The sequence below is a fragment of the Schistocerca americana genome, chromosome 2 (genome assembly GCF_021461395.2).
Source record: "Schistocerca americana isolate TAMUIC-IGC-003095 chromosome 2, iqSchAmer2.1, whole genome shotgun sequence".
Classification (NCBI taxonomy): Eukaryota; Metazoa; Arthropoda; class Insecta; order Orthoptera; family Acrididae; genus Schistocerca; species Schistocerca americana.
This window is the reverse complement of record NC_060120.1, coordinates 237,483,320-237,496,691: the sequence shown is the minus strand read 5'-3', so window position 1 is coordinate 237,496,691 and position 13,372 is coordinate 237,483,320. Positions and strand designations below refer to the sequence as shown.

Below are 13,372 nucleotides of genomic sequence, written 5' to 3'. Positions count from 1 at the left end.
GTCTCTTTAGCGAAACAATGGCAAGAGACTGCTATTTGTTGTTACACTGCTGCTCTCTTTGATAATGATCAACAAGAACCAAATAATATACTGCGTATGATAGATGATGTTCTGAACGAGAGATAAGCAAAAATTTTTCTCCGTTTGAAAATCTTTGCAGACGTCTCTTTAGTACATTACATTCTGCACAGAAATTAGTCATCTTAGATTTAAAAATTTTGTTAGTTGCTGTGCTTCATTTCTGACTGTATCACTATTCAGCATCAGAATGATACGAATATAAACATGACGTGATATCTGTAGTCTTCCGCGTTTGCTGTTGTCTCACTCTAGTTTAGTAGTTTGTTAGGCAGACAGGATGTAAATGAGATGGCAGCAAATGTGGAAGAATACATGGCGTAATGTTTACATTTGTATTATTCGTATGGTTAAGAGGATACTGCAGGTGACTCAAGATTCATAAAAGTTCCTATTAGCAACCATCTCTTGTCACAGGTAGGAAAAAATTAAGAACATTGAGTTGGCCATATCGACATAAATCCCAAACAGTCTTGCCAGTCAGATTTTCGATTTTTAGTAATGACTTCAAATGCAGTGTGTGTTGTTGTCTTTGTCCGTAGAATGGTTTGATGCAGCTCTCCATGCTTTTCTATCCTGTGCAATGTAGAGTAGCAACACTTATAAAATAAGAATGAAAATAACTTAGAAATTAAACGCTGAAATTTAAAACAAAATTGTATTAGGTTTGTAATACATCTTATATGAAATGTTTAAAATATCAATCATGATTCTGAATCACTATCACTCGATTCGTTGTTGCTCATTTCTTCATACAGAGCATCGTCCTCCGTACTGTCTAGTGCATTGGATATCAAACATTTTTTAAAATCCTTGTTGCACAGTCTGATTTGGAACACACTTCCAGGCATCATAAATCCATTAGCACACTTGCGACAAACTTGTGCGTTTTACACGTGCTGCTGGCGTCTGTTGTCTGTCGCTTTTCAAAAGCCAGTATGTGTACATGCGTTTAAGCTTGTACTTAAATGGTTTATTCAAACAGACGCCAAGTAGTTGCAGAATTGACGTCATCCTGCCTGCAGTTACTGCCAAGTACATTTTTCTTTCCACTAATTTTCATTTTACTGCAGGTGCTGTGTGGCCTGCGTACACATCTAATACCAACAGAATGTGTAAACCAAGTATTGCGCCAGGATGACGATTCCACACACGCCTAATCCATTCCAGCACCCTGTTGTCCAAAAACCACTGAGTTTCATTTGCTCGTACAATTACAGTTTTTGGAAACACTTCCGACTTCGGTAAAGTCTTTTGCTTGAAAACTATGAATGGAGGTAATTTATGTACATCTGCTGTGCAAGCTAGCATGACGGACATCTGCTGTTTTTTCACCCCCCCCCCCCCCCCCCCCCCCCGATCTAAGAACACCTATGTCTTTCTTTCCTTTGGCGTCAACCGTATAATTTGACGACATGTCAAAATATACAGGAGTTTAGTCAGCATTTCCTATCTGACCAAGAAGGTATTGCTTTTCTGTGCGCTGCCTAATTATGAAGCACTGAAATTCCACAAGTTTTTCTTCATAATTTTTCGGCAGCTTCTGTGCAACTGAAGTTCGCCTCTGAAGTGAAAAACCCCAGCACTTTATAAACAGATCAATACAGTTGCAACTAGATGTAAAATTTTCGATTTTTTGCTCTGTAGCAATTTCATGTGCATTAATTTTTAAAATTTTGGCGTTCACAGGCAGGAATTTCTGACGCTGTTCTTTAACAGATTCATTTAAAATACATCAGCCACACTTGGCCCACTAAATGCTTTCCTGCTACTTGAACATTCAGATAGTTTGTCTCTCTGCAGTTGCCATTGCCTGACGTTGCTCATCAATCCTGTATCGCACACCTGCAGCACGCTTAGAACGTTTTTCCAGAAAAGAAATAACTCCCCTCTTGAATTTGGCACTATAATGAAAGCGATTCATTATGGTTCACTAACACCAACAAGCACTTCACAAAATTCCACGAAGCAATAGGTATCGCTACCTGAAATCTTAATGAGCCCCCCAGCGTATCAACTCGTGCAACAATCTTAAAGCCTTGTGTTTTGTTAATATTTTTCTGTAAAGAAATTTATTTTTGTTGCTACGAATATTTGAAAGGCTGCTACATTCGAAGATGAAATATATGGAATTTCTATTTACTTCATTGGTTTAATGTGTGGAAATGCAATGGTCAAAACTCGGGGCAGAGAAAAAAGCTCTTCTACCTTTTTTTAAAATTGTTTACTGACCCAGAGGTTTTGGCACCAGTATTTATCTTTGTGCCTGCAAAGCATGCCTGTGTAGCGCTACATATATTGGACAGCAGAAGTTATTTGTAGCGGCACTTACCAACATTTTTCAGAACTTCTGCTTACTTTGCACTTGATTCTAAGCCGCAGACAGTTTTTTGGATTGCAAAAACCAGTAAAAAAAGTGCAGTTTAGAGTAAATACGGTATTCAGCCAGCTGGTTTTGTTTGAACACCACAACAGTGTTCAGGAGTGGTGGAAATCATGCGAGTGATCCATCATGCTGCTGACTTATCCATCCCAAAGTCTTCAGGTCTTCTCAAGAGGTGACCTGTAACTTGGACTGATGAGCACTGTTCAGCAATTCAGGCCAGGCTCTTTGATGGTTTGAATGCCACCCAACGGCAGAAAACTTCACAGCCCTGAGTCGCGAGAGCCAAGACTCGTCAACTTCTGGAGTGCCTTTTCTACGGTTGTCCACGAGCAGCAGTGCTGTTTGAGATCTACGCGCATTGTGTGCTTTCGTCACTTGATGTAGAGCATGTACATCCCCAAATCCAGGGTTTAAACTGCTAGCCACCATTGTTACTGCAGAGGCCCAGAGTAATTTTATATTTAGTGCAGTACAGGAGAAATTCCACAACTGCATACATTTTTAGTACATTACAGATGGGTCAAAACAGGGACTCGATTGGTTGCTCTGTTAATTTTCCTGATCTTGTCGTCAAGGTCTCAATGCCTTGTGACTTGTCTGTATTCAACATGGAACTGTGTGATCTTGCATATGGTGGAGCAAATGAGGCAGTCTTACAATGCTAAATTCGTTGTCTGTTAAGATTATCTGAGTGCCCTTAGCTTTCTACAATGTCCTGACTGTCCTGGACACCCACCTCCAACTAAACTGGCTGAGAAAGGAACTGTCTGCTGGGTACAAGGACACATGGATGTTGTGGGGAACGAAAGATCCGGAGTCATTTCAATGTGGTAACCACCTGCATGCTGTTGAGATATAGTGTCATGTGTCAGTGGGAGACAAGTGGCTGGAAGCGACTGATAATAAGCTGCATCTAGTAAACAGCACAATGCGGCCGTGGTGTACTTCGTTTCAGCCATGAAGACGGGATGAGGTGGTCCTTCAGAGAGGACCCTCCAGTTTGTGGTGCACAGATCACTGTGCCACATTTAAATAGACTGTATTTGATTTTCAGACCAAATGGCAGTGGCAGATTTGCCCTCTATTTTAAGTTACAATGAAACAAATGTGGGTAGAGTTTTACAGTTTTGTGATCTGTCCAGCTTGTTTCCTAAAATTTTTGGGAGATGTTCTTAATGTGTGAACAGGGCGACTGGCTCAACAGGGTAACTGGCTCACTCATGTTTTTCTTAAGTAGGCAGCATCGTCACATTTCTCTGTGCCTTTTTTTAGCTCTTCTGTGGGTTTACTTCTGTTTCAATCCCACATACAGCGCATGTCACCCTCCGTTGTATTAAGGCCTGCGAGATCGAGCGATTGTGTGGGTCAACGCGAGTGAGAAGGGAGTGAGTGAATGATTGTAATTTTGTAGATTTCCTCCTCACTGTGTTGCAACAGTTGTCATTTCATCCACATTTACTTCTTTTAATGTGTGTAAGGCTGCTGATAACCTCAATGTTGATCCCCTGTAAGCTCCAGACACACTTATTCTCTAGCCTCTTTATATATCTTGAGCACTATTCACCATTTGTCTATACCACTTCCAATTTTGTAGCTCTTGATGTTAGAAGTTGTAATTTTTAATTGTCTTGTATATTTACAAAGTAAAAAAGTTCTAAAATACACTTCTCCTGCTTTTGACTAGCAGCAATTAGGTGTGTATCTTGAGTGGCACTGTAGGCATCCTGGCTCATTAGATAAGGTTTTTGCCATTGAATTGCTGCTTTAGACATTCTGCTATACTAAAACTTCAGCTTGAGTGATTCTGAAAACGTACTGTTAAATAAAATGCTAAGATTTCTACAGTTCTATAGCTCACTGGTTCATTTACTAAGCATGAGAGAATAATGGAGATGTTCCTCAAATTCCTTTGCCGCACACAATAGTAGAGGCACTGTGCATCATGGAGTAGTTATTGTTGAAATTCCACGTATGTGTGCACACTCGTGAGGCTGTTGTTTGAAAGATTGTTTTTTCAGTTTTGTTTTTGTGTCTATCAATTACGTATTGCGTCAGCTTTACAGAGAGTTAACTTTACTCCATTATTTATATTTCATGAAGAACTTGTAAAACAATATTCATATATTTTAAAACATCTTTCCATGCTGAGTGATCAGAACGGTTGAATTTTCAATTTCTATATCTTTTAATATACCTAGTATAAAATCTTGAGCTTATAATTCAGTTTTATATTAATTAGTGTTTAGCCAGGTTACAGAGTATATGAAATTTGTTAATGTGTAATGTATTATTAAAGTGTGTTAATTACATTTGGGCAGGTATGCAGTGTATCAGTGATAGCACAGACAGATGGGAATATCATGGCCTTTGTGAAAGTTCCAACTCTTTCTGATGCTCAACTTGCGATCTCTCTGTTCCACCGTTACAAAATTGGATACAGGCGCATACTAATATCGTATGGTAATACGAGTGGTCCTAGCCCACAGATAATTAGGTGAGTAATTTGTTGGAGAACTTGTGTTTGGTTTCATGGTGTAATTGTGTAAAGATCTCTAAAGTGACAGGTTGTTTTTTGGAGTGTGTAGAACAGGCTTTGCATTCAAATAGCTGTATACGACCCAGGACAACCGGGAGATCTGGGAAAAACCTGGGAATTTTTTCATCCGGGAAGATCTTGAAATTCGAGGATTTTTTCATTGTTCTAGTTATCAGTTAAATTTTTTGAGCTTTGGCTGGTAAGAACCAATACTCTAACAAAGAATATTACTGTAGATATGACTCTTCAAACTTTCCCGGCGGATATGTTGTGAATAGTCGTCACAGGTCTGAAAATTCTGCACAACATGATCCGGTGGCAAACCTGTGAAGACTATTTACAGTATTACTGTATCTCACTACTGCAGAATAATACTGCAGCAATAAAACATGAATGAGAGAAACAAAAACAAAATAAAAACTTAAGTTCCGAAGGAAATGCGCCATATAAAAAACATAAAAAACACAGTGCTCATACACACATGCCAACAGCAAATGTGTCAAAGGCTTTAAGAAGACTATGTAATGCTTCATAACAACAAATTGCCTCCAATGAGCGTGATGTCACAACTGTTTGCATTAGATATGTTTGAGGATTTGCGAGCGAGCTCATGGACATTTGAGTCGCGTATGAGTGTAGTACCTTCTCCAACTTCTGGCTACAGAAGTGTGGCAGTTAGCTGTATAAGCAATAGCAGCAAGCAACCACATTCTACCCAGAAAAATTTTACTGGCGCACATAAGCTGCCAGATTCATGCATGTGCAACAGGCCAGGATCTAGGGGTGGGGGAAACCCGGGGTATCTGCACCGGTCGGCAGTTTCAGGGAGGGGGGCACCAAATTCATGTTCTTGAGGAAAAAAACTTGTTTCGCAAAACGCCTGGCATCCAGCGCACTTTGGTCTAAAGATTTTTCATATGATTTTTAAACGCACCCCTGTTGGTTTTTGAACATTTTTAGACACATTCTGAGTTGATTTCTGAATGAATCAAAAGTTGATTTTTGAATGCCAGCAGAGTGTACATGATGTCTCTGCCAGGGAAATCTCCATTGTGTCTAGAAAAACATTCCTGCAGACAAAAGGGGTTGGGGCTATACGAGCTGAGCGGAATAAAGCCTGAACGGGTGAATGGCTTTCGCTGTTTATGTGGTTGACTGAGTTTGCAAATGATCAACTTTGTTATAATTACTAGATTCAGTCTACCAGAGTGGGAATAAATGACAAACAGGGGGGTGTGCAGCTATCTGGTATTGCCCCAGTTCAGAAATATTGTAGATCCAGGGCTGATGCACAGAGCAGTCTCAGTTGTGGGGAGGTGGGTAGTCTCCACGTGACTCATGTTTACGTTTAGTGATTTTGCTGTTTCCTCTTTGTTTATTGCTCTCACGTCATAAGAAAACAAAGGAGCTATCAAGTGAATTAAATTCATTCACATAATTACGGAAGGCTAAAATATGTTGTTAGTTTCAGATTTTATTTCCACTTTTCTGACAGTCGAGCATTAATCTCCTTGCAGAACAACAAAGTTATTTTTGTCAGTTTGTTAAAGAAATCTGGCTAGTATTAATCTTTTCTGCTGAGATGATCTGGACATACAAATGTGCACTTTAAACCGAACTATGCATTTTAGTATGGTTCACGAAATTCTGATGCTCTTGGAGTATTCTCCAATGTCTTGCTTCTTTTATGACACAATGTAAGATCTTTCAATGTTTTACATGTACAACCGTACAGACTTCCTGCATCAACGCAGCTGTGCAAGCGCGGTGACGCATGTTATCTGGCGCTCTCTGGCAACTACTGAAACGGACCTATTTCTAACAGGTTGTGAGAAAATATTGCGAATGGTTGTTTGAAAAGCATTACTTACAAAGTAAATTTCCTTTTATGCAAGATGAACTGTGAGGGAGAATGTACAATGAATTTCTTAAGTCAGAGTTTGACTCTCATTTAAAAATCAACTCTTTGAGGACGACCATTTAGAAGAATTTAGAGCCCAAAAGATCAGACATTTATGTCGTCGTTAAAAATTTTACTGGCACATTTGTGTGATGTATCTTAGTCTAACACACATAAAAAAGATCAACATTATATGTGAAAGCTTAGCTTCTGTTGCAGCTTATTAATCTTGGAGACCAATATTATATGTGAAAGCTTTTCTTTTCTTGTAGGAATACTATGTATATTAATTTAAACCATTAAATTTTCCTATTTGTGTGTTCGTGCTAGTTTACAGTGATTTTGCTATTGGCTGACTTCATCATGTGTCATATGCTCCGAACATCTGCTGTCATCGGCTGGCAAGATTGCTTGACGCGAGCTATGACTTGCTTACAGAAGTGCATCACAGTCTACATTTCAATACCTCGGAAAGTAACGACCGGTGTTCGGTGAAATTCGAATTTATGCTTTCATAATACGAAAATATGCAGTATACATGTTGCTGCTCATCAAAAATCTTTCCAAAATGTGTGCCCCCCCTCCCCCGGGCATCGTTTTCTAAAGTGCCGGGAAATTCTAAGCCGGTGTGTAAAACCTTAACCATTGAAAGGATTGATACACAAGTTTTACAATTCTGAGGATAAGTGTACTGTCACTTAACATGGAAAAAGTGTATTTTCATGTGGGAGAAAGTGTATTTTTAACCGGGAAATCCGGGGAGAATCTGGGAATTATTTCCCTTGTCCGCGTATACATGCTGTCAAAGGTGCTACTTAAATTAAAACTTAATTCACAGATCCACCAGCTGCTGCAACTCTCATTGCAACTCCAGCTAGAACAACTCTGGCTGTAGGCTGCTGCCATGTCTCTACCAGTAACAGGCTGCACACACACATTAGTAAATATATTTATGCAAGAACTGCTCTGATTAACTTTTATTATTGACGAATTATTACATGTATGGTGTAGCCTACCATAGCATTATGTTTTTTGGTGGACATGATGATCTTTGTTATTGAAACTGGCAGTCAATACAATTTTTGTTCAAGCCGTAGCCTACATTGGTCATAATGAAATTAAAGTATTAACAAGCTGTGGGACACCGCGTACATAAAATTCAGTACTGAATCTTTGTGTGCATACATTTTTCAACTTGAATATATTATTATGCATTAGAAGTATGTAAGACTGATTTGGGCACTCAGTAAAGTAGTGAATTTTCTTGTGTTGTAGTATCTTTATGATAAGAGGTGGAATGTAAATTAAACTTAGAGGATTTTACCAACTGTGATTCTTGCCATTCACGTTGAACAGAATGGAAACCAGTAAAACATCATTAAAGATGACGTTCAGGTATAGTCACTTTGTACTAGAGTAAATGATCATTTATGTAGCTGCTAAGCAATACTGAATACAAATCTTGCCCTTTGCTACTGACGATGATTTGTAGGCAATGTTCATTCAACAATTTTCATTAATGGTACAGTGATCTATAACTGTGACATCTCATTCTAGGAAGAAAATCAAATGTTAACTGTTTGGAATTTAATGTGCAAAATAACACTGCTTTTACGTTCTTGGAATAAACATTTTTCCACAGTTTACAGCATACTTTATTGCTCCCATCAAGTTTCCTGTGTTCACAGCATTAATTCCCACCCGTTTTAGTGTGTGTGTGTGTGTGTGTGTGTGTGTGTGTGTGTGTGTGTGTGTGTGTGTGTGTGTGCGTGTGCGCCATCCCTAACAACAGAACTGGAAAATGCTGCTACAGCATCTGGCTGCTCTGTCCTTCTGACGTAGTGCCCCCTTCTGGCTCGGATGGTGTGGCCATCAATTTGTCATCTGAGCAGTAAGACCTGCACCTGTCCTCTCAGTTGCAACTGGCTATTCCCTCAAGTATTCTAGATGGTTACAGTGTAGAGCACCAAAGAGTAACAGCCAGCAGCCATAATTGTAGTAGAGCATCAAGAGGTAGTCACCTGCCCAGGGCAGCTATGTCTGTGATTGAGGACAGCCTCAGACCCTGGAGCTGCAGCCTTGTGGGTGGCAGCTTGCATTCCGTCAGACATCGTCACTCTGAGAGCAGAGGCTGGCTGCCTCCCTGCTGCCCACACCCATGCAGCACCAAGTTTCAGACCCAACTTGCCAGGACTGTTGCAATTCTGTTCAGCAGAACTTGGCGGTCGGTTCAACAGGCCAGTTGCTGCCAAAATTCATCACCAGATGGTTGTCATTGTTGGCTGAAAACATACACAATCGCCATTCTCTTGATTCTGGATGCAGACAGAATGGAGACACTACTGCCTACCTTGAGCCTCTGAGGTCCCTTAGTTATTCTTCTTTTCATATGCCTCTGGCATAGTCCCTCTGGAGGGAATGAATGAAGTGTTTCTTAATAATTATAATGTCAGCTTTTTTCTCAGCTTCTTTTAGCCCGCCTCGGTCCCCACGTGCAGGTTACTAGGGGCTGTTGTAACTGCAACATACAGATTTTTCGTAGCACATAAGTGCCCTGTGTTGTGCCTGATTACTTCACACCCATCTCCACATTTGTTTATAGTGCCTGCTAGGCCGCACTTCCTCAGCTGCAAGAGGTGTCATAAACCTGCCTTGCAGAACCACTTGCTTTCAACATCATTGTTAGTGCCCACTTCCCAGTGTGTCCCTTGGTCCCTTAACTTCTTTCTTCTTGCAATAGCTGTGCAAAATTTTCAAGAATTCCCCAAATCAGTGCCTATATGTATTCGTAGTGCAGCAGTAGTTTGTGTAACAATTTGAAATAACGCTAAAGAACTTTTTGAGATCGTTGCTACTGTTTCCTCTTTATATATTACAATATACCACATACATTTTAAAGAATGTAGCCTATGTCTGTCTGAATGTTTATTGCAGTATCTTGTAAAAATTTGAAGTAAATTGGTCAAGAACTTTTGGTTCAAGATTTTTGGTAACTATGTTAAACTAAAACTTGTCTTTATATCGTAGTAGAAATTAAACAGCTAATTTGCCCTCCAATAGACACTGATGTGCCAAAGAAACTGGTATAGGCATGCATATTCAAACAGAATACAGCACTTTGGTCGGCAAGCCTAGATAAGAAAAGTGTCCGGCGCAGTTCTTGGATTGGTTACTGCTGCTACCATGGTAGTTCATCAAGAATTGATTGAGTTTTAATGTGGTGTTATTGTAAGCACACGAACAATGGAACACAGCAGCTCCAAGGTAGTGATGTGAAGTGGGTTGTTTCCCTTATGACCATTTCACGACTGTACCATGAATATCTGGAATCCAGTAAAACATCAGATCTCCAACAGAAAAAAAAGTGTCAGTGTGCAAACCATTCAATGAAGCATCATTGATATGGGCTTTTGGAGCCAAAGGCTCACTTGTGTTTCCCTTGATGACTGCACAACACAAAACTTAACACCTCACCCGGGCCCATCAATGCCGACATTGGACTGTTGGTGACTGGAAACATGTTGCCTTGTCAGATGAGTCTTGTTGCAAATTGTATTGAGCAGATGGACGTGTATGGGTATGAGGAGAACCTCGAGAATCCATGGACCGTGCATGTCAGCAGGGGACTGTTCAAGCTGGTGGATGCTCTGTTATGGTGTGGGGTGTGTGCAGTTGGAGTTATATGGGACCCCTGGTAAGTCTAGATGTGACTCTGAAAAGTGACATGTGCGTAAGGATCCTGTCTGATCACCTGCGTCCATTCATGTCCATTGTGCATTCCGACAGAGTTGGGCAATTCCAGAAGGACAATTGAACACCCCACACATTCAGAATTACTACAGAATGGCTCCAGGAACACTTCTAAGTTCAAACACTTCTGCTGGCCACCTAACTCCCCTGACATGAACATTACTGAACATATCTTAGATCCGTTGCAACGTGCTATTCAGAGATATCAACACCCCCCCCCCCCCCCCCCTTTTGTACTCTTATGGATTTATGGACAGCCCTGCAAGATTCATGGTGTCAATTTCCTTCAGCACTACTTCAGACATTAGATGAGTCCATGCCACATTGTGTTGCAGCACTACTTCATGCTCGTGGGGGCCCTACACAATATTAAGTAGGTGTACCAGTTTCTTTGGCTCTTTAGTCTAGTTGGTAATAAGTTGAAAGTGGAAACCATTTTGATTTCCTGTCTCAATTAGTAGCAGAGCTTTTAGTGTATACTTACCAGTTCTGTGTTATAGTTTCATTTAACTAGAGGCCAAACCAAATTTTGTAATTTAATATTTTAATGTATGCATTTTTAACAAATGAAATATAGAAAGCTTCACAGTGAGGTCTTAATTTTGTATTATTCTGTGAGAGTGGATCAGATTTTAAAAATGAACTTGTAGTCTAAATTCAAAATTTTAAACCAATTTTGTCACTGTTTTAGCACTTTCTTGAAATGTGGAACACTGACATTTTTTGGTAAGAGAAATCTGTGTTGGTATTACTTCATCTGAAATAAAGATTGCAATGATAGGCTGATTTGTGGGACAGCCCAGGTCTTATGTTAAAGTTTATTGTTTGCTGTTCGGTTGTGAAGCCAACAGATGTCATCAGTCTGTTTTATATACATTAGGTATTTCATAATTATATCTGAGTCCCTCTGTAAACCCTAACTTTCTGTACATAAGATTATTTAAAGTTCGTAATGTGTTTGCAAGTATTAATAACAAAAATGCCTGTGTCCAAAATTCCATGAGTGTCCTGAGAATCTTTATCTTAGCAGTTATGTAGCAGTAACAATAGTCGTCTTGATGGTAACATCACTCCTCAGTACTGACATATTGTATTGTATTTTTCCCTTTATTTGACTTTTACCAACTGTTCAGTTACTTGCAGTGAACAGATTAAATTCCAAAATATAGAGATATTTTCATATGAGTCGTCATTACTCCACTATTGAATGCCCATTTCAGAATTCACCATCACGTAACAGTTGTGATCTGCCACTCACTTTGTACCATCGATCTGTTCAAGCACTCTTAAAGATCACTTCTCTCAATAGTTTTTGCTTATTCAAATTTTCTCAGTAAAACAAAAGCTGCCAAGATTCCACAGATTGCTTTTCCACTTACAATTCATGGTGTCAGATTAACAGCTGTATCATAGCATTTCTGTTAACTGTAATTCATATTTTTACTTCTGCTCTGCAGTAGATATTTTAGTATTCCACTCACAATTCAATTTTTCTTTCTACATCACACAACTCAGGTTAATTCCTGCAATGGCTGAAATCTCAGTTGTCTTTGTTTTTTGTTCCAGGTCTCAGGTCATTACACTCCTTCTAGAAGTGCCAGACCATCGATTACCTCTTTTCAAGTTCAGAGAGATGTTTGAGAAACGATATTTGGCATCAATCAGTGTCTCAGATATCTACAAACTTCGTGATGTCTGTGTAGTCTCAGATGGACCAAATGGAAGGATGGTGACACTTAATCCAGATCACCGACATACGCCATCTCCGTGTCTGGTATCAGGACAGGTAAGCTCTGTATAACTAAATTTGGTATGTATCCCAAATGATATGCTATTAGTAAATTTTCTGTTGAGTCAACTAGAAATTGCCATGACATTTTTCTGTTAGTAAAATTCTTTCATTGTGAGAGTAAATGACAGCTGAGACAATTTGACAGAAACATATTTGTGTCTATAGGATCTTAAACCCTAACGTTCTGTCCTTGAGATGTATTTAATGTTATGTCTCCTCTTAACTGGCCTCTAAGTTAACTGGCCCGATGCTATGTTAAATTACTTTAACAAGACTTAAGATACCATATTGACATCTCTCAGATCTGGGAGAGCAGCCCTGTTTAATGTATGTTCATAGCTTCAAGAAACATTGACTGGAGTACTTATTTTTGCCTTGGCCCTTGTGGTTGATAAATCATTGTTGAAAGCCTCAGATACTTATTAACAACCATTTATGGTTGTTGAATCAAAAGGGTGGTGGATGGGTGACGTACTACAGTGTTTGGGCAAAATTCATATTGCAATCTCTGATATTTGTTGAACATGTCCATTTTAGTAAGTGATGATTAGGGATACAGAGTTATTTGAAGTTTACATATCTCATCAGCAACAATTCGTGCAGTATAGACACGCGCACGCGCATGCTCGACCACTGTCTCTGGCTGCCGAGGCCAGACTTCTTGGCCAAATCTTACTTGTTAGCAGTCTTTTTGTTGTGCCTGTCTGTGACTCAACCGTTCTACTGTATGGTGAGTAGCAATCTATACTTTTCAAAACAGTATTAAGAAAAGGATAGTTGCCACTCACCTTACACCAGAGATGTGGAGTTGCAGATAGGCACAACAAAAAGGCTGTCAGAAAGTGAGCTTTTGGCCAATAAGGCCTTCGTCAGAAATGAGCACGTGCGCAGATTTTCCATTGTTTGTATCCTTTTCATAATATTGTCACA

General features: G+C 39.6%; 1 protein-coding gene across 1 annotated transcript in view; it reads left to right on the top strand.

Moving 5' to 3' along the window:
- LOC124596480 (meiosis regulator and mRNA stability factor 1) overlaps positions 1-13,372 on the top strand; it is a 219,500-nt gene that overhangs the window by 95,764 nt on the left and 110,364 nt on the right. The window contains exons 13-14 of the mRNA XM_047135626.1: positions 4,783-4,958; positions 12,217-12,436. Coding sequence (XP_046991582.1) covers positions 4,783-4,958; positions 12,217-12,436 — 396 coding nt within the window. The remainder of the gene's footprint in view (positions 1-4,782; positions 4,959-12,216; positions 12,437-13,372) is intronic.